The sequence below is a fragment of the Anomaloglossus baeobatrachus genome, chromosome 8 (assembly GCF_048569485.1).
Source record: "Anomaloglossus baeobatrachus isolate aAnoBae1 chromosome 8, aAnoBae1.hap1, whole genome shotgun sequence".
Taxonomy (NCBI): Eukaryota; Metazoa; Chordata; class Amphibia; order Anura; family Aromobatidae; genus Anomaloglossus; species Anomaloglossus baeobatrachus.
In genome coordinates, this window is record NC_134360.1 from 119,322,876 (window position 1) to 119,349,835 (window position 26,960).

General features: G+C 50.0%; 1 protein-coding gene across 1 annotated transcript in view; it reads left to right on the forward strand.

Annotated features, from left to right (window-relative positions):
• The window catches only part of MYH9 (myosin heavy chain 9), a 329,257-nt gene that overhangs the window by 211,365 nt on the left and 90,932 nt on the right, over positions 1–26,960 (forward strand). The window contains exons 22-24 of the mRNA XM_075321969.1: positions 124–330; positions 2,585–2,722; positions 12,174–12,297. Coding sequence (XP_075178084.1) covers positions 124–330; positions 2,585–2,722; positions 12,174–12,297 — 469 coding nt within the window. The remainder of the gene's footprint in view (positions 1–123; positions 331–2,584; positions 2,723–12,173; positions 12,298–26,960) is intronic.

The window sequence follows — 26,960 nt, forward strand, 5'->3', positions numbered from 1 at the left end:
TTTTTGATACTAACTTTTTAATGTTCTACTCCTGACTTGCATTTGCATCTGCCTTTGGAAGTCTATAAGTATTTTCTATTGATCTTTTTAACTTTGAAGTTGCATTTTTGTTTCTATATTCAGCTTCAGCAAGAGAAAATGCAACTGCAGGAACAATTGCAAGCTGAAACTGAACTCTGTGCAGAAGCTGAAGAAATGAGAGCTCGATTAGCAGCTAAGAAGCAAGAATTGGAAGAGATCTTACATGACTTGGAGTCTCGGGTGGAGGAGGAGGAGGAACGATGCCAGATTTTGCAGACAGAAAAGAAGAAAATGCAACACAATATTGGGGCAAGTTCATGTCGTACCGACTAAAAGATATATATTTGATATTTGGATCAGACATAATCTTGACCATACAAAAATAACACTAGAAAGTGCTTCTTTATGGCACAAAGTCAGCTGATTAAATGTACTTTGTCTAGTTATCTGCCTGGTTAACCTCAATATATGTTCATGTCAAGAGCACACTATTTTTGAGTCTTGTAATTTCAGCTTTGTTCTTCTTTTGCCAAAGTCTTTAATTTCTATTTCATAAATGGTGCACACGAAAATATGCAACTCATACTCTCCCCAGACAAATCTGCTGCTTTCTGCATCTGGACTGATCATTTTCAAAAGTCACAATTTGTGGGTAGAATCTGTATTCGGTGAAGTAATGTGAAGTATAGTCATCTTGTGAAATGTTATGCACTGGGTCAGTCTTTGCAGCAATACTTTCTTCTCAACTATAGCTTGCTGTGCCATATACCAAACTTGAGGTTCCCAACTCCCGAGCACACTCACCAGCTCATGTAAAAGTTGGTGAGAACACGCTTGCCGGACCAGTCCTTGGTAAAGCATAGCCTTATATCAGAGCATTACGAGAAATTTAAGTTGTAAACTCAAAATTTAGTATAGGCGTGAATTTAGGTAGAATCAGACATGAATCTAAAGAGGAAACCAAAAAGCCCTGAACAAATTATGCTAAAGCATACATGTGGACCATGTGCATATGACTCTAAAGGACCTGATGGGGTAGGGTGACCTGAGACTCAGTGCCTGAGACTTGGTCAAAACTGCGGTGATCCTTATGGTTAAGCTTGCCATTATATAGATGGGTCATGCCTGCGGTCAAACAGTGCGTGCGATCAGTGGCACACCTAAGTTACCCATCATGTGACAGGTCACATGGCAGATGTGAAGCCATCTGATGAACATGGACATGTTGGGACAATGTACTAAACCATTTTGATCTTTTTTTTTTTTTTTTTCGTATTTCCATTCTAAACACCTACAGACATAAGGTTTGTTTATTTTGCATCCCTTAGTTAAAGAACACTGTACATAAGATGACAATATGTAGAAAGACAGTGTTATGCATAATGGTAGGAAAGCCTTTCTATAAACATTAAATGGCTATCAGCTAAACAATGCTTCTGTCAATTGTTTGGCCAACAGCCATCTCAGACGACTCTACCATACACTGGAGGGCTCACTTGGCCAAGTGCTTGTGTGTTTTCAGAGGAAGCTGCTGACATGCAAGTGAATGGCTTATATCCTGGAGAACATTGTAATTGGCACTTCAAAATCGGTCATGTGCGATTGAAGTATCCCCCTGACAATGTCAGCCGAAACTACCGGGTTCAGCCAACATTAGACTAACATGTGTGGCCTTTGCAGTTTTGTGTATAAAGCTGACTTATGTCAGTTTTTAAGTAACTGATTTAGGCTACGTTCACACATCAGTTTTTTGGCATCAGGCACAATCCGGCGTGTGCCTAATGCAACGGATCCGGCGCAGAATATGCAAAAATGGATGCGTCTGTTCCTTTTTTTTTTTTTTTTCTTCAATTGGAGCATGCTCAGATTAAAAAAAACTGATCCGGCGGCCGCATCCATTTTTTGCCGGATTGGGCGTCCATAGGCTTCCATTGTAAATCACGTCACATCCGGCGCGATACGTTTTTTTTTTTTTTTATCAGAGAAAAAAAGTTTAATGAGACGTTACATCCGGTCACCGCATAGAGTAATTATGCCGGATCCGTCAAAAGCTGGATGCAACGCAAGGCCATCTGGCACAATCTGGCGTTAATACAATTCAATGGGGATAAAACTGAACCGGCGCCGGATCCGTTACATCCGTTTTCTTACGGATTGTGCCTGATAGAAAAAACTGTGTGAACGTAGCCTAAGCTGGTTTTTATTTTTTTTTTTTTTTTTTTTTTTTTTTTACATTTTGAATCTATGGAAAACTAATCTTAACAAATTGCCATTTATCTTTCATTTGAACCTGATCCAGTAATCAAAAAATTTGCAAATTAAACTTTTAGCTAACAAATCCGTTTTTCATAGACCTTCAGTTGTTTTTTAAAAAAACTTTCACCTGAATTTATTTTTATGTAAAAACAGAGAAAAGCTTTCTGCACAACATTGTTTGCAATGGATTGCCACTGCATCCGTTCTAACAGAGGATTATTGCATCACTGTGTGTCCCATTTCCCCCCCCTCCCAACACTCCTGAAAATATAGCCTTGGCCTGACATACAAGTGTTACCTTCTGTAGGAGCTAGAGGAACAACTGGAAGAGGAAGAAGCTGCCAGACAGAAACTTCAATTGGAGAAAGTCACTGTAGAGGCAAAACTGAAAAAGATGGAAGAGGACGTAATTGTGCTAGAAGATCAGGCTGGGAAACTGAGTAAGGTGAGAGAATGGTCCCAAAATAATATGGAAGTATGCAGACTTTTCTTCTCAGACTGAATGTTAGTGTGCATCATACAGTGCCTATCACCATTCTCCGGTCTTCCCTGTGCGAGTGGGCACTTGGTATGGTGTCAGTGGGTATGTGCCAGCAAAATTTCCCTCCACATATCAATTTTTTTACAATTGCGCTAATGTGAGTAAATTATATATGTAGCACGCACCTTATGCAATCACGGGCCTAGGATCAGGTTTCAGGGCTATTTTTGTCTGATTTTTCTAAAAGGTCTATGCAAGTGAGTCAATATAATGTTCAAATCATCAACCATTAACCCCTTAACGACCCATGACGTACTGGGTACGTCATGGATCGTGTGCCGGTAAGCCCTGCCGCCGGCAGGCGGCCGCGATCCGCGCACATCAGCTGTTATCAACAGCTGACATGTGTGCCTGCTAGCCGCGGGTGGAATCGCTTCCACCCGCGGCCATTAACCCCTTACATTTCGCTGCCAAAATCTGGCAGCGATATTTATATGGGCGCCGCCATGACAGTCAACTTACCCCGCCCCCACCGGAAGTCACGTGACATGATCACGTGACTTTCGGCGGTTGCCATGGTAGCACAGGGTCATGTGATGACGCCTGTAGCTAACATGACTCACTTCCTCTCAATGCCGGAATACAGCCGGCATTGAAAGTGAAGCAGCAAATCTGCAGTTCTCAGCTCTGTAGCTGAGATCTGCAGATAGTGCAAAGCGATCGGATTGCTGATCGCTATAGCCCCCTAGGGGGACTAGTAAAATAAAAAAAAAGTAAAAAAAAAAGTTTTTTAAAAAATAAAAAAACCTAAAAGTTCAAATCGCCCCCCTTTCACCCCATTGAAAATTAAAGGGTTAAAAAAATACACACATTTGGTATCGCCACGTTCAGAAATGCCCGATCTATCAAAATATAAAATCAATGAATCTGATCAGTAAACGGCGTAGCAGCAAAAAAATTCCAAACACCAAAATTACGTTTTTTGGTCGCCGCAAATTTTGCGCAAAATGCAATTACAGGCGATCAAAACGTAGTATCTGCGCAAAAAATGGTACCGTTAAAAACGTCAGGTCGAGACGCAAAAAATAAGCCATCACTGAGCCTCAGATCCTGAAAAATGAGAACGCTACGGGTTTTTGGAAAATGGTGCAAAACGTGCGCCATGTTTTCTTCGGCGCTCCATTGGGAGACCCAGACGATTGGGTGTATAGCTACTGCCTCCGGAGGCCACACAAAGTATTACACTAAAAAGTGTAAGGCCCCTCCCCTTCTGGCTATACACCCCCAGTGGGATCACTGGCTCACCAGTTTTCTGCTTTGTGCGAAGGAGGTCAGACATCCACGCATAGCTCCACTGTTTTTAGTCAGCAGCAGCTGCTGACTATGTCGGATGGAAGAAAAGTGGGCCCATATGGGGCCCCCAGCATGCTCCCTTCTCACCCCACTTTTGTCGGGTGTTTGTTAAGGTTGAGGTACCCATTGCGGGTACGGAGGCTGGAGCCCACATGCTGTTTTCCTTCCCCATCCCCCCTCAGGGCTCTGGGCGAAGTGGGATCTTACAGGTCTCCAGGCACTGAGACCGGGCTCCATCCACAGACCCAGAGAACCTGCTGGATATGGAGCTGAGTATCGTCAGGGACAGGCCCTGCTACATTAAGGTACTCTGTGTCCCCGGGCAAGCGCGCACACACACACCAGCATTGCTGGGAGTGTTAGTGCGCCGGGGGTAACAGCGCGGTGCGCTCGTGCTATTATTCACTGCAGCTTCGCTGAGTGAATTTATGTATTGGGAACTGCCGCGCCGGCCGCTGCTGGGTGTTTTTTACATTGTGGCGCGGCTGGGACTTGTGGTGCGCCGGGGACTTCCGCGCTGGCCGTGCACATGGACGGCCGCGCTTATTACTCGAGTCCCCGGCTTTGCGGCCTAGTTTTCGTTTCGTTCCCGCCTCCAGCCCTGCCAGTCAGGGGAGAGGCGGGACGCTGTACAGACAGTCAGCGCCGAGGGCTGGAGTCTGCTTTGCATTCTCCAGCCCCCTTCACTGGACACAGTGGGACGCCAGTTTTCTCGCTCTTGTCTGGGGCACGCCCACGGCCCGCCCCTCGTCACACGAGCTGGAGAAGGACGCCGGCAGCCATTCCTGCACGCAGTCCGAACTGGGGAACGGAGACATGCTCCGGGCAACCAACACAGGGCTCTGGCGACCACACACCCGCGTTATAGGCGGGCGGTAAGCAGCACCTGAAGTGCTGACCCCACTAAATACCGAAGTGTCCATTTGTATTTTATGATTGTATGCACAGCAGGAGAAATCCTTTTTCAATACACTGCACTGTAGGTCGCTATCTTTGGCTATATGCCCTCCTAGATGGCGAGATAACAGCAGCAAAAAAGCAAGGGTGCTAAGGCACAGGTTTTCTAGGCTGCTTGTATTGCATGTGCTGAAGTGTTCATTTGTACTTATGCTTGTATGCTATACATTGCACTGTACGGTCGCTACTCAGGGCTATATTCTCCTAGATGGCTGGACAACAGCAGCAAAAAAGCAAGGGTGCCAAGGCACAGGCTTTCTATGCTGCTTGTATTGCATGTGCTGAAGTGTTTATGCTTGTATGCTATACATTGCATAGATGGCTTGAATACAGCAGCAAAAAAGCAACAAGGCTTCCTATGCTGTTTTTCCTGCATGTGATACTGTTCCACCGGCAGGTTCCACTGACCCCCATTGTGTGCAAGCTCCCCTGTAGCACTTGGTCAGCCGGGGTCTCTACTAGAGGTAGCCAAAGGAACCATCTGTGAACCCTGTCCAGGGACAGGGACGGAGTTGCAGTTTCGGCTGATAGATTGTCATGGGATAGAGACTTTGCAGTCCAGACAGGCCATGGGCAATCTTGATTAATGCTCCCTGGCCACCCTCATTTGGAACGTAATCAGTGCTCCGGGGGGGTCCCAGGCATTCCAGGGTGAAGGCTCTGACACGGACGGCAGTCCCAGACAGCCTAAGCTAGCTCGCTGGGTGCGGCACGGCTTCATCACTGGTCAAGGTCCCAGCAAGGACTCTCTGTATGATGAGGCAGACGTAGCTGATCAGGGCTTTGGTCCTGACACCGCTCTCAATCCGGATACACCGGATGGTGACGCCATAGTGAATGATCTTATAGCGTCCATCAATGGAATGTTGGATATTTCTCCCTCAGCTCCCCCATTGGAGGAGTCAGCTTCACAGCAGGAGAAATCCTTTTTCAGTACTCATGCGTATATTGCGTATTTTTCTGGCCACGCTGACTTCAGAGAAGCAGTTCAGAAACACCACGCTTACCAGATAAGCTTTTTCTCCAAACGTTTTAAGGATACACGTTATCCCTTTCCCCTGACGTGGTAAAGCGCTAGACCCAGGGTCCAAAGGTGGATCCCCCAATCTCCAGGCTTGCGGCTAGATCCATAGTTGCAGTGGAGATGGGACTTCACTTAAAGATGCCATTGACAGACAGATGGACCTCTGGTTGAAATCTGTCTGTGAAGCTATCAGCGTGTCGGTTGCTCCGGCATTCGCAGCCGTATGGGCACTCTATCCTATTTCAGCTGGGCTTGCGCAGCTGGTCTTGAGCACATGTACATCTGTGCCGCAGGTGGTGTCCTTAACCTCGCAATGTCTGCATTGCGACTTACCCTAGTAATGCTGTCCTGGAGGGACAGTCGAGGTTGGTCCTTCCCAGGCTCGGGCAGGTCCCAATTGTCCTCGTCCAAAAGGGCTCAAAAGGCTCAGAGGGACTCAGATTCCGGCCGGGCTCAATCACGCCCAAGGAAGGCAGCAGGAGGAACCGCTACCAAGGCGGTCTCCTCATGACTTTCAGCTCTCTCTCTCCGCATCCGCGGTTGGTGGCAGAATCTCCCGCTTGGCGACATTTAGCTGCCACAGGTCACAGACCGGTGGGTGAGAGACATTTTGTCTCACGTGTACAGGATAGAGCTCTGTTCTCGTCCTCCGACTCGATTCTTCAGAACTTCCCCCCCCCCCCTCCCCCCACTGAGCCGATGCTCTTCTGCAGGCAGAATAAGTGGTAATCCCTGTTCCTCTTCAGGAACAAGACACGGTTTTTTCCTCCAATCTGATTGGGGTGCCAAAAAAGGGGTGGCTCTTTCCGTTCCGTTCTGGACCTAAAACTGCTCACCAAGCACGTGAAGGCCAGGCGGTTCCGGATGTAACCCTCCGCTCCGTCATTGCCTCAATGTCGCAAGGAGATTTCCTAGCATCAATAGACATCAGGATGCTTATCTCCACGTGCCGATTGCTCCAGAGCACCAGCGTTTGCTACGTTTTCGTTATTGAAGACTAGCATCTTCAGTGCGTAGCCCTGCCCTTTGGTCTGGCGACAGCCCTACGGGTTTTCACCAAGTTGAGGGCAGCAGTGGGAGCAGTCCTGCACTCTCAGGGTCACTCTGTGATCCTTACTGGGACGATCCACTTGTCAAGGCACCCTCTCAAGAGGCATGCCGACACAGCCTGAACGTGGCGCTGGAGACTCTCCAGAGTTTCGGGTGGATCATCAACTTTTCAAGGTTACATCGGGCACCGACCCAATCGCTGACATATCTGGGCATGGGGTTTCACACTCCCTCAGCGATAGTGAAGCTTCCGCTGGACAAGCAGCGTTCACTACAGACGGGGGTGCAGTCTCTCCTTCAAGGCCAGTCACACCCCTTAAGACGCCTCATGCAGAGGCAGTCACTTTCGCGCAGTTTCATCTGCGTCCACTTCAATGGGACATGCTTTGCCAATGGGTTGGGGAGTCGACATCCCTAGTCAGGAACGTTTCCCTTCTCAGACGGTCAAGGACTCTCTTCAGAGGAGTCCATCCTTCAGATCAATGTTCTGGAAATCTGGGCAGTGTATCTTGCCCTGCAAGCCTTCCAGCAGTGGCTGGAAGGAAAACAGATCCGAATTCAGTCGGACAATTCCACAGCGGTGGCAGACATCGCCCACCAAGGCGGAACACGCATCGCCAAGCCTACCAGGCAATCCGGCGGATTCTGATGTGGGTGGGGGACAGAGCATCCACCATATCCGCAGTTCACATCCCGGGCGTAGGAAATTGGGAAGCGGACTTCCTCAGTCGCCTGGGTATGGACGCAGGGGAATGGCCTCTGCACCCAGAATGGTGTCAGGAAATCTGTAGCCGCTGGGGGATGCCGGACGTCGACCTAATGGCGTCTCGGCACAACAACAAGGTCCCGATTTTCATGGCGCGGTCTCACGAGCAAAGTGCTCTAGCGGCAGGCGCCCTAGTTCAGGATTGGTCGCAGTTCCAGCTACCCTATGTCTTCTACCTCTGGCACTGTTGCCCAGAGTGCTACGCAAGCTCAGCTCCGCTTGCCGCCGCGCCATCCTCGTCGTCCCAGACTGGCCGAGGAGGTCGTGGTTCCCGGATCTGTGGCATCTCACGGTCGGCCAACCGTGGGCACTCTCAGACCGGCCAGACTTACTGTCCTAAGGGCCGTTTTTTCCACTGAATTCTACGGCCCTGATCCTGACTGTGTGGCCATCGAGTCCGAGATCCTAGCGTCTTCAGGATTATCTCAAGACGTCATTGCCACCATGAGACGGGCTAGGAAGCCGGCGTCTGCCAAGATCTACCACAAGACGTGGAAGATATTCTTATCTTAGCGCTCTGCTCAGGGAGTGTCTCACTGGACATTTGCATTGCCTACTTTTCCTTCCTTCCTGCAATCTGGTTTGGGAAAAGGTTTGTCGCTCGGCTCTCTTAACGGACGAGTCCCAGCGCTGTCTGTATTCTTTCAGAAGCGCATAGTACGACTTCCTCAGGTACGCACGTTCCTGCAGGGGGTTGGTCATATTGTCCCTCCGTACAAGAGGCCGTTAGACCCATGGGATCTGCACAGGGTACTAATTGCTCTCCAGGAGCCGCCCTTTGAGCCTCTGAGGGATGTTTTTTCACTTTCTCGACTGTCACAGAAAGTGGCCTTTTTTGGTTGCGGTCACATCTCTTCAGAGAGTGTCCGAGCTAGCAGCGCGGTCATCCAAAGCCCTTTTCCTGGTTTTTCACCAAGACAAGGTAGTGCTGCGCCTGATTCCGGGGTTTCTCCCTAAGGTGGTATCCCCCTTTCATCTCAGTCAGGATATCTCCTTACCTTCCTTTTGTCCTCATCCAGTTCATCGATATGAATTGGATTTGCATTTGTTGGATCTGATGAGAGCGCTCAGAATCTACTTTTCCCGCACGGCGCCCCTGCGCCGCTCGGATGCACTCTTTATACTTGTCGCTGGTCAGCGCAAAGGGTCGCAGGCTTCCAAAGCCACCCTGGCTCGATGGATCAAGGAACCAATTCTTGAACCCTACCGTTCTGCTGGGCTTCCGGTTCCATCAGGGCCGAAGGCCCATTCTACCAGAGCCGTGGGTGCGTCCTGGGCATTACGACACCAGGCTACGGCTCAACAGGTGTGCCAGGCAGCTACCTGGTCGAGTCTGCACACTTTCACCAAACATTATCAGGTGCATACCTATGCTTCGGCGGACGCCAGCCTAGGTAGAAGAGTCCTGCAGGCGGCAGTTGCCTCCCCGTAGGGGAGGGCTGTCTTTGCAGCTCTAACATGAGGTTTTTCTTTACCCACCCAGGGACAGCTTTTGGACGTCCCAATCGTCTGGGTCTCCCAATGGAGCGCCGAAGAAGAAGGGAATTTTGTTACTTACCGTAAATTCCTTTTCTTCTAGCTCCTATTGGGAGACCCAGCACCCGCCCTGTTGTCCTTCGGGATTTTTGGTGGTTTTTCGGGTACACATGTTGTTCATGTTGAATGGTTTTCAGTTCTCCGATGTTACTTCGGAGTGAATTTGTTTTAAACCAGTTATTGGCTTTCCTCCTTCTTGCTTTTGCACTAAAACTGGTGAGCCAGTGATCCCACTGGGGGTGTATAGCCAGAAGGGGAGGGGCCTTACACTTTTTAGTGTAATACTTTGTGTGGCCTCCGGAGGCAGTAGCTATACACCCAATCGTCTGGGTCTCCCAATAGGAGCTAGAAGAAAAGGAATTTACGGTAAGTAACAAAATTCCCTTCTTTTGGACAAGCTTGTGAATTTTTTTTTACCCCTTAGATACAAGTAAACCTATACATGTTTGGTGTCTACAAACTCGCACCCACCAGAGGCATCACATAGATACCTCAGTTTTACCATATAGTGAACACAGTGAATAAAAGATCCCAAAAACTATTGTACGATCACACTTTTTTTGCAATTTTTCCGCACTTGGAATTTTTTTGCCCTTTTCCAGTACACTATATGTTAAAACTTATGGTTTTATTTAATAGTACAACTTGTCCCGCAAAAAACAAGCCCTCATATGGCAAGATTGATTTAAAAATAAAAAAGTTACGCCTCTCGGAAGAAGGGGAGCAAAAACGCAAAAATGGAAAGTGCCCGAGGGCTGAAGGGGTTAATACAAATAAAACTTTATTAGATAAACCCCCTTGTCTGGTGTTTCCCTGCCTTTAATGCTGGCTCGCACTCCGAGCCCACACCTCTCCCTGCACATGTCGGCTGGTTTATTCAGACGTGCCTCTAACAGCTGTGGGTGGAGCTGAGCGCCACCTAGGGCTGTTAAAATTAGAAAAAACCAAGGAGAAAAATTGTATGAAAAATACCCTGAATATAAATAAATAAATTGCAAGTGCTTAATAACAGGGTACTTAGTGTATACATTTTTGTATACATTTCACATGCTTAATGTTGCATGTTTACTGAACATTGTTTCAGCTCAGGTTTTTGTGTTTTTTGTATGTTTTCTTGCTTGGTTGCAAGTTGGGGGTGCAGCCCTCCTAGTACTGAGACTGAACAGCTGATTGCGTCTCACTTTGCTGTGTATTTTATCTGGGACACAGCTAACCACTTGCCACCATCCACATTGGAGTTCTGACATGACACAAGTCAGGTATTGATAATGTTTTTAACTTCAGTAGGTTAGGGACTGTCTCAGATGGGTACACCGTGACGAGGTGAGACAGCTTTTTACCTTTTTGCAAAAATGTATACACTAAGTACCCTGTTATTAAGCACTTGCAATTTATTTATTTATATTCAGGGTATTTTTCATACAATTTTTCTCCTTGGTTTTTTCTAGTCTTAAGGCTGCAATTCACATGCTTAATGTTGCATGTTTACTGAACATTGTTTCAGCTCAGGTTTTTGTGTTTTCTGTTAAAATGTTAAATGCAGTTATCAATCTGGCCACTGCATTTAACGTGCACCAGCAGTGGGATGCATTGCTCTATCCCTTCATCTGCGCTTATGCGATGTGGTTTGCGGGACACTGATGAGTTGTCATGCCAGTCAGGGGTCTGCAGCAGATTACCCCTCCCCTGTCTGTCATCACAGTATTCCTGTGAAGGCCAGCCCGTGGCCGGCGTTCATAGGAGACTGTGACTTCTTCTATATACAGCAATGTTATGGCTTTGCTGTATATAGAATAAGTTACTAGACCATTGCTGAGTCACCACTTATCAAATATGTATAGTGTTTGGGTGGTTGTTTTTTTTTTGTTTTTTTTTTTTTTTTTAATCTATGTAATCATACTGCCAGGTTAGTTGTATAGTTAACTGAACACTAAAGATTCCAAAAATCTGTTGTAGCATATCAATTTATTTATTTTTTTCTCAATCACTGGGATATGTTAAAAGATTGCAGTTATTGCCACATCATGACATGTCAATTAGAATAATTTAGCCTGCTCAGTAAGGGATTAAAATCTTAGTCATGAGGTGCTAATGGCACACTTAGTAAATTTGGGGCAGGGAATGGTAAGGATGCTTGGTGAACCTTCCAGCACTATTTCATCTGACAGGTTTACTACAAGTCATGTATGAAACCTTTTAATAGTGACCTGTTGTCTACTGATTTCACATTGGAGATTGGGTCTTTTTTGTTAATCTAAAAATAGTCAATCAACTTGTATCAGCGGATTTTTGCCACCTAATCTGAGAGCAGCACCGCATAGCAGCAGAGACCCTGATTCCAGCAATGTGTCACTTACTGGGCTGCTTAGTGTAGTTTTGATGACCTACTGCTGATCAGTGATTTTATCATTAGCGGACTACTTGATGTGCTGCAGGTAGTCCAGCATATTCATGAGCTCTGTGTAACTGCTAGATATGCAGGAGAGAAAACATTGATTTTTATCAAAATGACTGCAAACGGCTCGCTCAGTAAGTGACACATCACTGAAATCAGGGTATCTGCCCTTACATTATGCTGCTCTCAGATGGGGTAGCAAAAACCTGGTGACAAATACCCTTAAAATGCATTTTCTATGATGAGTAAATGCATTTTAGGCCCTATTGTTAAAACAGAATCCACTAATTTCATGTGTTGCCTCTAATTTATCCATTTTTGTTACTTTTTAAAGGAGAAAAAACTTCTTGAGGATCGAATTGCAGAATTTTCAACCAATCTAGCTGAGGAAGAAGAAAAGTCAAAGAGCCTTGCTAAACTGAAACACAAGCATGAAACCATGATCACTGACTTGGAAGGTAAACGCACAACAAACAGGAAAGGTTTTGTGGAGTTTGTTCACCCCGAATCTGACTACTCTAAAGTCTGTGAGAAATGGCGCTTTCTCTGCTATATTTGTATGTTTGTTCTTGTCCAGTTTAGTTTTTCTTTCCCTTCCTCCAAGAACCCCTTTTGTTCTGTATGGCAAGTTGGAAGTTTTGAAATATGCTTTTGTGGGTTTGTGCATCTTGAGCTTTGTTCTGGCAGCATTGTGTACAAAACGTCTGTTTTGTCTTTTTGGCCTTTTACAGTTAATACATTTTATCATACTTTTATGAATGCAGTAGTGACAAATGTGTGGGTCTGTGTTTTTGTTTTTTGTTTTGTTTTTTTATAAAATGGTTACAAAAATTAGAATGTTTGCAAAAGAAAAGGCTAAGAGGAGACTTATCAATCACCAGGATTTTCGTATATAAGCTAAAGCCAGTGCTATACTGGCACTATCATGCTGATTCTGTACATACCTGGAGTGCTCAGCTCGGATGTTTAAGTTTTGAAATCCAAAAAAGTAAAGTTTATAAAATTAGCTGCTTCTTGAGTGACAGCGGCTGAGGATCAGATAATAGCTGCAGGGTATTCATAGTTATCCCCTCCCCCCCGTTATAATTAGCATAAGTATTATACAAATGACTCACACTGTTGCAGCAGGACCTGTGATGAGGCCATATCCATGTGACCTGGTATCACTCATTGGTAGCTGAGGCCCCCATCTCTTCTGGTCACATGGGTATGACCTCACACAGGTCCTGCAACAAAGTGAATCGTTTGTATAATACTTATGCTAATTCTAACGGTGAGAAGATAACTATGAATATATGATATGCTCCACTGCAACTGTCACTCAAGAAGCGGCTAATTTTATAAACTTTTTTTTTTTTTGGATTTCAAAACCTAAACATTGGAACTGACCACTACAGGTATGTAATCAGCATTATAGTGCCAGTATAGCACTGGCTTTAGCTTGTATATGAAAATCCTGTTGATTGGTTCCCTTTAATAGCAGTCTAAAAGTATGTGAAATGTAGTCAGTTAAGAGGGAACTACCCTGTTCTCATTAGCACAAGGAAGTACAAGAAGCAATGGGAGGAAACAAAACTAAAAGGAAGAAGATTCAGATTAGACAGTGGGAAAAGCTTTGACAATGAGGAGTCAGAGCATGGAACTGGCTACCATAGGACGTAGTGAGCTCCACATTAGAGATGAGCGGACCTGGACTGCAAAAGTCGGATCCACACGGTTTCAAGGTTTCCCGGGTGTTTGAATCAGCACTCAAGTTTTAAAAAAAAAAAAATATATATATAAAAGAAATAAAAAAAAAAAAAGGGTGGAAAATAAGAATGAAGCAAGCACTTCATATTTACTGAGGCTCCATCGCAGCTATAACACTGCTCCTGCACAGCTGTACGTTGCTCCTGTGGCCTCCACTCATCATTGCTCGTCCATATGCACTCAGCACTGCTTTCTCTGCCGGCCTGGCCTCTGTCAGATGTGCCCCCAGCCTGTGTGACCATGTCTGACTGCAATCAGTCATCGCAGCTCATTTATTCTCTCCGTGAGGCGCACAGCGAGCAGTCTAGCTCTGTGGCAGTGTCTAGTGACTGAGATGTAGCAGAGCTGGAATCGCTGTGGGACCTCGTGTGGATTACGTCGGACCTGCAGGGGGTTGATAAAGGGGTAGGAGAGGGTGTTTTTTGTATTCTATTCCAAATAAAGGATTTTTTTGGTGTTTGTTTACTTTCACTTACAGATTAGTGATGAGAGGGGGGGGGGCTCAGACTCCTGCTATCAATAACCTAGGGCTTAGTGACAGCTGTAGGCTTTTATTAACCCTTAATTTCCCCGATTGCCAACGCACCAGGGCAATTGGGAACAGCCAGATAAAGCACCGGGCTTGTTGCATCCAATGGATGCGACAATTCCAGGCAGCTGCAGGTTCCTTTTTTTTAGGCTGGGGGTTTCCAATAACGTAGGTCTCCCCAGTCTGAGAATACCAACCCCAGCTGTAAAACTTTATCTTGGCAGAGTATCAAAATTTAGGGAACCGCACATCGTTTTTTTAAATTTAAAAAAAAAAAAAAACCCTGCTTGTGGTTCCTTATTTTGATGCATAGCCAAGATAAGCACAGGGCTGGGGCTGCAGAATGTGGCTTTATTTGTGCTGCTACAATATGGGGGTACGGGGACCCTATGCTTTTTTTTTTTTTTAAACTGTACAAGTAGTCACTGACGTATGACTTGCATGAGTGCACACGGCCCCCATGTCAAACAATGCTGTAGCTCACATCTGCGAGTTTTTCCTCAGCCCTAATTGGACTGAGGAAAAAAATGTCAGCATGCTGTTTGTGGCAGGTATTACCCTTAGGCTATGTGCCCACGCTAGAATGTCCCTGCGGATTTTTTTGCCTGAAAATCCGCGACTTTCGCGGCAAATCCGCACCCGCGGATTTGCCGCGGATTTGCCGCGGATTTTGATGCGGATTTTATTTTTCTTTTTTTCCCCATTCAAAACCAAAAATCCGCACCAAATCTGCACCAAACAATTGACATGCTGCAGATTTTTCCGGATCAAAATCCGCGGCAAATCCGCAGCGGAAAAATCCGCAGCATGGGCACAGCATTTCCAAAATGCCATTGAAATGGCTTGGAAGTGCTGCTGCTGCAGATTTTCGGCAAATCCGCGGTAAATCCGCGGCAAAATCCGCGGCAAATCAGCGGTAAATCCTGTAGCGTGGGCACATAGCCTAACGAGTGACTCGCGCGAGTATTAAGTCGCATCACCTGGTACGTCCTGCCACTCAAGACACGAGTGTGCAGCAGCATAGAAATGCATGCTCCTTTCCAGATAGCGTCAGGCCGTGCTGGGTGATGCGGCTCAATACTCACGCGAGTCACTCGTAAGTGTAATACCAGCCTGTCTGCGAGTCTCACTCGCATCCATACAAGTCTGTGTGCAAGAGACACATCAAACTACGCACTGTTATCCAAGGTGCAGTGCGATATATGCACAGGCTGACAATGAAGAAGATGGGGGAAGGGGAGGGGGGGATTAATCCCTCCCTCTCCAGCAGCTGTGATCCCATCACTGTATCGGGTCAGTTACATGACACTCGGACCACGCTCGCAGCAGAGCCTGAGCCGAGGATAGTTAGCATATTGCATCCGATGCTCTCACATCTGATGCCATACGCCAGTGTAACCCCGGCCTGTGATGTAGACAAGCATAGCGCCTCTGATTAAAAGCAGTCAGCTGAAATGCTGACACTCAGAGTGGGGGCGCAGCTGACTGCAACCAGAGGCACCGGTGAGCAGGAAAGCAGTGTATATTCAAAGGCGGCTGCTCCGGAAGTGAATGTGTTACCTTGAAGCAGCTTGCCACCATGACTGAGCATGGGTGACTACAGCGCTCCCACTCCTTCTCCCTATCCCTTTTACCAATGTTTTTCTCAGGTTTCTGATTCTCATAGACTTTTATATGGAAACCAGATAATGGATCAGAACCGGGTTTAAAAAAAAAAAGAAAAACCCTGCCGGTCCCGGTTGTCTTTGAGTCCACCCAGCTCTACTCTCCATCAATGAAAATCTTCAAGCGGAATCTGGATGAACATCTAGCTGGGATGCTTTTGGAAAACCTGCTCACACAGGGAGGTGGACCCGATGGCACCTGAGGTTCCTTCCAACTCTGCCATTCTGATTCTAGAAATTGCTGCATACCCCCCCCCCTCCCCCGAAACATCATCTTTGTCCTCTTGGGGACCTTGAACCAGACATTGTCTGATTGTTTCATAAGCTCTATATACGGCTACTCAGTAGTACTCCAGTATACAGAGAAAAATCTGGAGTCTGGCATGATTGGCATCCTGAGATTGCATCACTAGCAGGTGCATGGGATAGTGCCCCAGTCAACAATTCATAAATGTTGCTGTCAGATTCAAAATGACTTTAGAAGGGAATCTGTCACCAGGTTTTTGCTACTTCACCGGGAGAGCAGCATAATGTAGGCAGAGAGATTCTGAAAGTAACTAACAATGTTTCTACATCGTTCCTTATGGGAGACCCAGACCATGGGTGTATAGCTTCTGCCTCCGGAGGACACACAAAGTACTACACTAAAAAGTGTAGCTCCTCCCTCCGAGCATATACACCCCCTGGATGACCACATCTAGCCAGTTCAATGCTTTGTGTTCAGGAGGTCACACACATGCATTCTCATCTGATTTTTGATTTTTGCTTTTTGATTTCAAAGAGTTGGAAGAAAAGCGGGTCCAATCTGGACTCCCGGCATGTCCCTTCTCACCCCACTGTGTCGGCGGTGCTGTTAAGGTTGATTTACAAGGCTGGAGCCTTACATGCCGCGCTCCTTCACCATCCCTCGGGCTCTGGCTTGAAGTGGGAGCCATCACGGTTCTCTCTGCTTTGCAGGAGACCGGTCTCCATCCGCAGCCCTTTCAGGACCCTGCCGGACGGAGCGCTCACCCCTCAGGGACCTGGCCCTGCGTCTCATAAGCTAAGTATTGAGACGTTATTGAAGGGTCCCTTGTGCATTTATTGTGGGGAGAATGTGTTATGTCACTGTGCTGTGATTTCCGGCCGGTTCTCTGGTTTTCTCCTGAGAACCGCGCCGAGGGTGCCTGCTCGTCGGCCGCATGAGAAAATTTAGGCCCTGGCTTCGGCTGCGGCCTAGTTTCGTTTTCACTGCCCCTGCATGTCAGTCATGCAGGGGGACAGTGCGGCGCAGCCCACCGGCCGTTCAGCTCAGGGGAGGACACTCCTCTCTGAGGAGATGTTTCCCTCCCCTGTATTTCTCCTTGGCCCTCCGGTTCCCGCTCTTGGACTAAACCCCGCCCCCCCTCCTCACTCCGGCGCCATTTTATCAGCGTTTACACACTGATTGGCGCTGGCTGCTGCAGCTCTGCATCTGTCTGGGGGTCCAAGCTGTGGAATCCGGAGGGCACACAAAACGGTCTGGTAAGCCACAACCTCTGGTTGTGGACTTTATTATACACTCTCTGGGGGTCATTCTGAAGGAGTGTGTTCTTTACTGCAGAGCCTCCACCTCAGCAGCATGTCTCTCACTAGGAGCAAGGCTGCAAGGCTTTACTCTATGTGCACTGCATGTCAGCTCATACTGCCTAAACCGAGCACATATCCACATTGTGATGCCTGCTCTAACATGGTGGTGCCTCAGCCTGCAGTCTCCCCAGGGGTCCCTCCGGCTGCTCCAGCCCCGGTGGCTGAACCCCCGGCTTGGGTAGCATTGTTTTCTAAAGCTATCTTCATGGGACAGCTGTCCCGGACTCTGCTGACCATGCATCAGCCCCCTTCTCAGGGCGCCTCTGCTGCTCCGACTCCCTCTGCAGAGCTCACAGAGGATTTTTCATCTGTTCCCGGACCCCGTGCTCATAAACGGAAACGCAGGGACTCTTCTCCTTCCTCGTCCCACAGGCTCTGATTCACGAGCTGAATTGCAGGGCGAGGAGGATGCCTTTACTGTGGGCTCGGACGCTACCTTTATGTACCCCATTGATTTATCTGAAGGGGATGCGGATGTTAGTGACTTGATTGCGTCCATTAATTCCGTACTGGACCTCAATCCACCAGTGTCAGAGGAACAAGCCTCTCTGGTAGAAAAACACCAGTTTACCTCACCTAAGAGAGCAAGGAGTATGTTGTTTAACCACTCCAGTTTTCAGGCCACTGTGACCAAGCCCAGGGCCTGTCCTGACAAACGCTTCCCAAAGCGTAGTTCTGATGAACGTTTTCCCTTTCCACCAGAGGTGGTCAAGGAGTGGGCTCATTCACCAAAGGTAGATCCTCCGGTGTCTAGAATCTCAGCCCGGACAGTTGTATCTGTGGCCGATGGCACCTCACTTAAGGATCCCACTGACCGCCAGGTTGACCTTCTGGCCAAATCTGTATATGAGGCGGCAGGGGCCTCGTTCTCCCCGTCTTTTGCAGCGGTGTGGGCTCTTAAGGCCGTCTCTGCTTCTCTGGAGGAGATGCATTCCCTCACCAGGGACTCTATGCCCGAAATGGTTGCCTTAACTTCCCAGGCTTCGGCTTTTTCATCCTATGCCATGTCTGCCATTCTGGAGGCTTCTCACCGCACGGCGGTGGCTTCCGCTAATTCCCTCGCGATCCGCAGGATCTTGTGGCTTCGAGAGTGGAAAGCATACGCTTCTTCTAAGAAGTACCTTGCTGGGCTCCCCTTTGCTGGGTCCCGGCTGTTCGGTGAACCACTGGATGAAAATATTAAGGAAGCTACTGGCGGGAAGAGTACTTCCTTGCCACAAACTAAAACCAGGAAACCTGTCCAGGGCAGGAACCAGTCGAGGTTTCGTTCCTTTCGTTCCTCTAACTGGTCATCCTCTAAGCCCTCAGCCTCGTCCACTAACTCAGCCAAGGATCGAAAACCCAGCTGGCGCACGAAGCCGCGTCCTCAGAAGAGCGGAGAAGCCGCTGCCACTAAGGCAGCCTCCTCTTGACTATCTGGCTGCGCCAGCAACGTCCTTGGTCGGTGGCAGGCTCTCCCACTTTGGTGACGTGTGGTTCCAACACGTCTCCGATCAGTGGGTGCGGGATATCATCTCCCACGGCTACAGGATAGAATTTTCTTCCAGCCCGCCAAACAGATTTTTTTCTGTCCACTCCCCCCTGCTCCAAGGCCGCCGCCTTCTCTCAGGCCGTGGCTTCCTTGCAGGCCAACGGAGTGATTGTACCGGTTCCCGCCCGGGAACGGTTCAGAGGTTTCTACTCAAACCTCTTCCCAGTCCCCAAGAAGGACGGTTCCTTCCGGCCCATCCTGGATCTCAAGCTTCTCAACAAGCATGTTCAGGTGCGGCACTTTCGCATGGAATCTCTGCGATCGGTCATTGCCTCAATGACCCAAGGAGATTTTTTAGCATCCATCGACATCAGAGATGCTTATCTGCATGTGCCAATTGCAGTTTCACACCAGCGTTGGCTACGTTTTGCAATTGGAGAGGAACATTTCCAATTCGTGGCTCTCCCAATCGGGTTAGCCACGGCCCCTCGTGTATTCACCAAGGTCATGGCAGCAGTGGTTGCGGTTCTGCACCTCCAGGGGTTGGCAGTGATTCCTTACCTGGACTACCTTCTAGTCAAGGCTTCATCCAGTGCAGACTGTCAGCGGAGTGTCTCGCTCACTCTCGCCACGCTTGTTCAATTCGGGTGGCTTGTCAATCTGCCCAAGTCCACTCTGACCCCGACCCAGAAACTTACGTACCTAGGGATGCAATTCGAGACTCTGCCGGCACTTGTGAAGCTGCCCTTAGTCAAACAGCAGTCCCTTCATCTGGCGGTACGCTCTCTGCTGAGGCCCCGCCGTCATTCCATCAGGCACCTCATGCAGGTGCTGGGTCAGATGGCGTCAATGGAAGCGGTTCCCTTTGCCCAGTTCCATCTGCGTACCCTGCAGCTGGACATTCTCCGCTGTTGGGACAAGCTGACCTCTTCCTTGCACAGGCTAGTGGCTCTGTCGCCACAGACCAGGAGCTCTCTTCAGTGGTGGCTTCGCCCCCTCTCTCTGTCCCAGGGACGCTCATTTCTGGCCCCGTCCTGGGTGATTCTCACCACGGATGCCAGTCTATCCGGCTGGGGAGCAGTGTTTCTCCACCACCGAGCACAGGGCACTTGGACTCTGTCCGAATCAGCCCTCTCGATGAATGTGCTGGAAATCAGAGCTGTGCTCCTAGCTCTTGTAGCCTTTCACCACCTGTTGGCGGGCAAGCACATTCGAGTCCAGTCAGACAACGTGACAGCAGTTGCCTACATCAATCACCAGGGCGGGACTCGCAGCCGCCTAGCAATGTTGGAAGTTCAACGTATCCTTCAGTGGACGGAGGACTCAAAGTCCACCATATCCGCAGTCCACATCCCAGGCGTAGAAAACTGGGAGGCAGATTATCTCAGCCATCAGACTGTGGACAGCGGCGAGTGGGCCCTGCATCCGGCAGTGTTCCGGTCAATTTGCCGCAAGTGGGGCACTCCGGAAGTGGATCTAATGGCATCCCGGCACAACAACAAGGTCCCGGTTTACGTGGCTCGCTCCCACGATCCTCAGGCCTTGGCGGCGGACGCGCTGGTTGAGGATTGGTCCCAGTTCCGTCTGGCCTACGTGTTTCCCCCTCTAGCTCTCTTGCCCAGAGTCTTGCGCAAGATCAGAATGGAGGGCCGTCGGGTCATAATCATTGCTCCAGACTGGCCCAGGCGAGCTTGGTACCCAGACCTGCTCCGTCTGTCCGTAGAGGTGCCGTGGCATCTCCCGGACCGCCCAGACCTTCTCACAAGGTCCGTTTTTCCGCCAGAATTCTGCGGCTCTCAGATTGACGGCGTGGCTCTTGAGTCCTGGATCCTGACTGCTTCAGGCATTCCTTCCGAGGTCATCTCCTTGCCGACCATCCTGTCCTTTCTACAGTCCGGTATATCCCTCAATTCCCTCAAGGGACAGGTCTCGGCTCTGTCAGTGTTGTTCCAGCGGCGTATCGCCCGACTGGCCCAGGTGCGCACCTTCATGCAGGGCGCATCTCACATCATTCCGCCTTACCGGCGGCCTCTGGATCCCTGGGACCTTAATCTGGTCCTCACGGCCTTACAAAAGCCCCCCTTTGAGCCTCTTAGGGAGGTTTCTTTGTTTCGTCTTTCACAGAAAGTGGTCTTTCTGGTTGCCATAACTTCTCTCAGGAGAGTCTCTGATTTGGCTGCGCTCTCTTCGGAGTCACCCTTTTTGGTTTTTCACCAAGACAAGGTGGTTCTCCGTCCGACTCCGGACTTTCTCCCTAAGGTGGTGTCTCCTTTCCACCTTAACCAGGACATTTCATTGCCTTCCCTTTGTCCGGCCCCTGTGCATCGCTTTGAGAAAGCGTTGCATACTTTAGATTTGGTGCGGGCGCTCCGGATCTATGTCACGCACCGCTGCCCTTAGGCGGTGCACCTCTCTTTTTGTGCTGACCACAGGTCAGCGCAAGGGTCTCTCTGCTTCTAAACTGACCCTAGCTCGTTGGATTAGGTCGGCCATATCCGATGCCTACCAATGTTCTCAGGTGCCTCCCCCGCCGGGGATTAAGGCGCACTCGACCAGAGCTGTCGGTGCCTCTTGGGCTTTCAGGCACCAGGCTACGGCTCAGTAGTTCAGAAACACTGCACCGGAGATGAGCGATATGCGCAGGCGCTAACTCCGACGCCGTGTAACTGAAGATTAGAAATTTACATACAGCCAGAGAGAGGGAGGAACAGGCGGTTGGGGGGGGGGGGGGAAGAAACTGTGCATAATCCGCCCAGATATTAGCAGCGAGGTCAATCAAAAACTGGATGAATTTTCAAACTTTATAAACTTTAATTTCTTTGTCGCTCCATTGGGAGACCCAGACAATTGGGTGTATAGCTTCTGCCTCCGGAGGCCACACAAAGTATTACACTTTAAAAAAGTGTAACCCCTCCCCTCTGCCTATACACCCTCCCGTGGATCACGGGCTCCTCAGTTTTGCGCTTTGTGTGGAAGGAGGCACACATCCACTCATTCATTCTCAACTTAGTTATGTCGGTTGGAAGAAAAGAGGGCCCCACGGGGCCCCCGGCATGTTTCCCTTCTCACCCCACTACGTCGGCGGTGTTAAGGTTGAAGTACACATTGCGGGTACAGAGGCTGGAGCCACATGCCGTCTTATTCACCATCCCTTAAGCGGCTCTGGGAGAAGTGGGATCCTAAGCGGTCATCCATTTACTGGGACCGTGCTCCATCCGCAGCCCCTGTGGGAACCTGCCGGACCAGAGCCTCTTCAACCTCAGGGACCGGGCCCTGCAACTCAAAGGCACTCTGTGTCCCCATAGGGGACTGTGCAGGGAGCGCACCTTCTTCCCGGACGCTGCGGCGGCTGCTGAATTCAGGAGGCCGGTGGACTTCTGCGCCGACCGTGCCTGCTTGTCGGGCGCGGTCTCAAATTTAGTCCCCGGCTTCATCGCGGCCTAGTCGCAAAAATCCCGCCCCCGGGCCTGCCTGTCAGGGGTAAGGGCGGGATTACCGACCTGACGTCGGATTTGAGGGCTGGAGCATCCTGCATGTTTCCTCCCCCCTCACTGATCACTGTGGGGACCCCAGATTCCCGCACTTTTGCTGGCACCGCCCACGGCTCCACTCCTCCCCTGAGAGCTCCGGCAGCCATTTTTTTGGCATTCTGCCGGTGGAGGATTCTCAGTGAACAGCTCTGCAGCTCCGGGGGATCCAAGGCAGGGAATCTGGAGGACACACTCCGCTCGTTAGCGGTCGGTAAGCCACACCGGTCACCCGGTGCTGGTCCCCCTAGGGTGCCGGATTAGATACGTATATATCTATATCTATCTGTTCGGTGGGCTGTATACCCCTTTCCCATATACCCTCAGTGATCACTCTCCTAGGAGACAACAGCATGTCGTCCACAAGGAGCAAAGCTGCTAAGGCACAGGGTTTTTTTGCGGCCTGTACCTCTTGTGGGGCTATGTTACCTGCGGGTTCCACCTACCCTCACTGTGAGCAATGCTCGACCCCTGTTTCGCTTGCTCAGCCGGAGCCTCGGACACTGGTGGGCCCCTCGGCTCATGTAGACCCCCCTGCTCCCCCTGACCAGGCTGCAGGGACAGAGTTCGCCTCTTTTGCTGAGAAACTAAGTCACTTTCTCAATCCATTGCACAGTCTATGGACAAATGGTCTTCTAAGGTGCTAGAGGCTTTGCAGTCCAGAACGGACCCTTCACAGGCCCCGGCCCCTGTTGGCTCGTCGCCTCCAGGCCCCTCTCGGTCCGCGCCACAGCGCGCTCATAGGTTGGCCCCTCGGTCTCAGGCGGAGGACTCCTGCCCGGACCGCAGCCCCCGACCGGCTAAGCGGTCTCGCTGGGACTCTTCCCCGACTTCCTCTCGCTGCTCGGGAGCCCAGCTTGAGGACTCTCTGGAGGACGAGGCGGACGTCGCAGCTCAGGGCTCTGACCCTGACGTCGCCCTTAACCTTGATACACCTGAGGGGGACGCCTTAGTAAATGATCTTATCTCGTCCATCAACCAGGTGTTAGATCTCTGTCCCTCGCCTCCTCCTGTAGAGGAGTCGGCGTCTCAGCAGGAGAAACACCAGTTTCGGTTCCCCAAACGTACACGCAATACGTTTTTTGATCACTCTAACTTCAGGGACGCTGTGCAGAAGCCCAGAGCGGTCCCGGACAAGTGCTTTACTAAGGCTGGGGCCACACGGGCACTACTGCGATCCACTTGCATGAGACTCGGCTCGTGCTGGCAGTACAGCAGAGCCGAGTGTCTTGCCTGTGTCCTTGCAACTGAGGTCCGTTCGTGCGAGCAGACCTCAGCTGCAGGGGGCGGGCCGGCACTCAGGAGGGGAGGGAGGGATTTCTCTCCCTCTCTACTGCGTAGCCGGCTATTGCCATTCTCGCACTGCACTAGCAGTACACCGGAGTACCGAGAGTGCAGTGCGATTTTTCTCTCGCCCCATTCACTTGAATGGGTGCGAGAGAAAGAGACTCAGCTTACAATCGCAGCATGCTGCGATTGTTTTCTCAGTCCGATTAGGGCTGAGAAAATAATCGCCCATGTGCGCTGACACACAGGCTAGAATTGGTCCGAGGGGAATGCGATGTTTTATCGCACTCCACTCGCACTGTTTTTCTCGCCGTGTGGCTTAGCCCTAAGCGCCTCACTGACACGCGTTACCCCTTCCCATCTGAAGTCGTTAAGGGTTGGGCTCACTGTCCCAAGGTGGATCCTCCAGTCTCAAGATTGGCGGCTAGATCCGTGGTGTCGGTTGCAGATGGCTCATCGCTAAAAGATGCCACTGACAGACAGATTGAGCTCCTGGTGAAGTCCATCTATGAGGCCACGGGCGCGTCTTTTGCCCCGGCCTTTGCAGCCGTGTGGGCACTCCAAGCAATCTTGGCTTGTCTGACTGAGATTAATGCTGTCACACGTAATTCTGCTCCGCAAGTTGCGTCTTTGACCTCTCAGGCGTCAGCCTTTTCATCCTACGCCATGAACGCCGTCCTGGACTCTGCTAGCCGTACAGCTGTAGCATCCGCTAACTCTGTGGCAGTCCGCAGGGCCATGTGGCTGCGCGAATGGAAGGCAGATTCGGCTTCCAAGAGGTTCTTAACCGGTTTGCCGTTTTCTGGCGACCGTTTGTTTGGCGAACGATTGGATGAGATTATTAAGGAATCCAAAGGAAAGGATTCCTCCTTACCCCAGGCCAAACCTAAGAGACCTCAACAGAGAAAGGTTCAATCGAGATTTCGGTCCTTTCGTCCCTCCGCCAAGTCCCAATCCTCTTCGTCCAACAGGCCGGAGAAAGGCCAGAGGAACTCCTATGCGTGGCGATCCAAGTCTCGCCCACAAAAGGCCGCAGGAGGCACTGCCTCCAAGACAGCTTCCTCATGACTCTCGGCCTCCCCTGACCGCATCCTCGGTCGGTGGCAGGCTCTCCCGCTTTGGAGACGCCTGGTGGCCACATGTTCAAGACCGATGGGTGAGAGACACTGTCTCATGGTTACAGGATAGAGTTCAGCTCTCGTCCTGCGGCTCGCTTCTTCAGAACCTCTCCGCCCCCCGCTCAGGCCGACGCACTTTTTCAGGCAGTAGCCGCTCTAAAGATGGAAGGAGTTGTTATCCCCGTTCCCCTTCAGGAACGTGGTCGCGGATTTTACTCCAACTTGTTCGTGGTGCCAAAAAAGGACGGGTCATTCCATCCTGTTCTGGACCTCAAGCTGCTCAACAGACATGTGAGAACCAGACGGTTCCGGATGGAATCTCTCCGCTCGGTCATCGCCTCAATGTCACAAGGAGGCTTCCTAGCATCGATCGACATCAAGGATGCTTATCTCCATGTACCGATCGCACCCGAGCATCAACGTTTCCTGCGTTTCGCCATCGGGGACGAACACCTCCAGTTCGTGGCATTGCCTTTCGGCTTGGCGACAGCACCATGGGTTTTCACCAAAGTCATGGCATCCGTTGTGACAGTACTGCATTCTCAGGGCCACTCTGTGATTCCCTACTTGGACGATCTCCTAGTCAGGGCCCCGTCTCGGGTGGCGTGTCAACAAAGTCTATCTGTCGCTCTGGCGACTCTCCAGCGGTTCGGGTGGATCATCAACTTCCCGAAATACAAGTTGACACCGACCCAATCACTGACGTACCTTGGGATGGAGTTTCATACCCAGCAAGCGTTAGTCAAGCTTCCGAGAGACAAACGGCTTTCTCTGCAGGCAGGGGTGCAATCCCTTCTTCGGAGTCAGTCACATCCCTTAAGGCGCCTCATGCACTTCCTGGGGAAGATGGTGGCAGCTATAGAGGCAGTCCGGTTCGCGCAATTCCACCAGGAAGGCTACGTCCGCCAAGATCTATTATAGGTCTTGGCAAATCTTCCTATCCTGGTGCGCTAATAACGGTTTTACTCCATGGCCGTTTGCCTTACCCACTTTTCTTTCATTCCTTCAATCCGGAATGGACAAGGGTTTGTCACTTGGCTCTCTCAAGGGCCAAGTATCGGCGCTCTCCATGTTTTTTCAAAAGCGCCTAGCCAGGCTTCCGCAGGTCCGCACGTTCCTGCAGGGAGTTTGCCACATAGTCCCACCTTACAAGCGTCCGCTGGAACCCTGGGATCTTAACAGGGTGCTAACGGCTCTTCAGAAACCACCTTTCGAGCCGCTGCGGGATGTCTCTCTCTCCCGTCTGTCGCAGAAGGTGGCCTTGCTAGTGGCAGTCACATCACTTCGGAGAGTGTCTGAGCTAGCAGCGCTGTCATGCAAAGCCCCCTTCCTGGTGTTTCACCAGGATAAGGTGGTTCTGCGTCCGGTCCCGGAATTTCTCCCTAAGGTGGTATCCCCTTTTCATCTCAATCGGGATATCTCCTTGCCTTCATTTTGCCCTAATCAAATTCACCAGTGTGAAAAGGATTTGCACTCTTTGGATCTTGTGAGAGCACTCCGGCTCTACGTGTCTCGCACGGCGCCCCTGCGCCGTTCAGATGCGCTCTTTGTCCTTGTCGCTGGCCAGCGTAAGGGCTCGCAGGCCTCCAAGTCAACCTTGGCTCGGTGGATCAAGGAACCGATTCTCGAAGCCTACCGTTCTTCTGGGCTTCCGCTTCCTTCAGGGCTGAAAGCCCATTCTACCAGAGCCGTAGGTGCGTCCTGGGCATTGCGGCACCGGGCGACGGCTCAGCAGGTGTGTCAGGCAGCTACGTGGTCTAGTCTGCACACTTTCACGAAACACTATCAAGTGCATACCTATGCTTCGGCAGACGCCAGTCTAGGTAGGCGAGTCCTTCAGGCGGCGGTTGCCCACCTGTAAGAGGGAGCTGTTTTTTCGGCTTTTTATTGAGGTATTCTTTTACCCACCCAGGGACTGCTCTTGGACGTCCCAATTGTCTGGGTCTCCCAATGGAGCGACAAAGAGGGAATTTTGTTTACTTACCGTAAATTCCTTTTCTTCTAGCTCCTATTGGGAGACCCAGCACCTGCCCCTGTGCCCTTCGGGCTGGTTGTTTTTTTGTGTACACATGTTGTTCATGTTGAATTGTTCTTTTGGTTCATGGTTTGCAGTTCTCCGAACATCCTTCGGATTGCATTTACCCTAGACCAATTTATAAGTTTTCTCC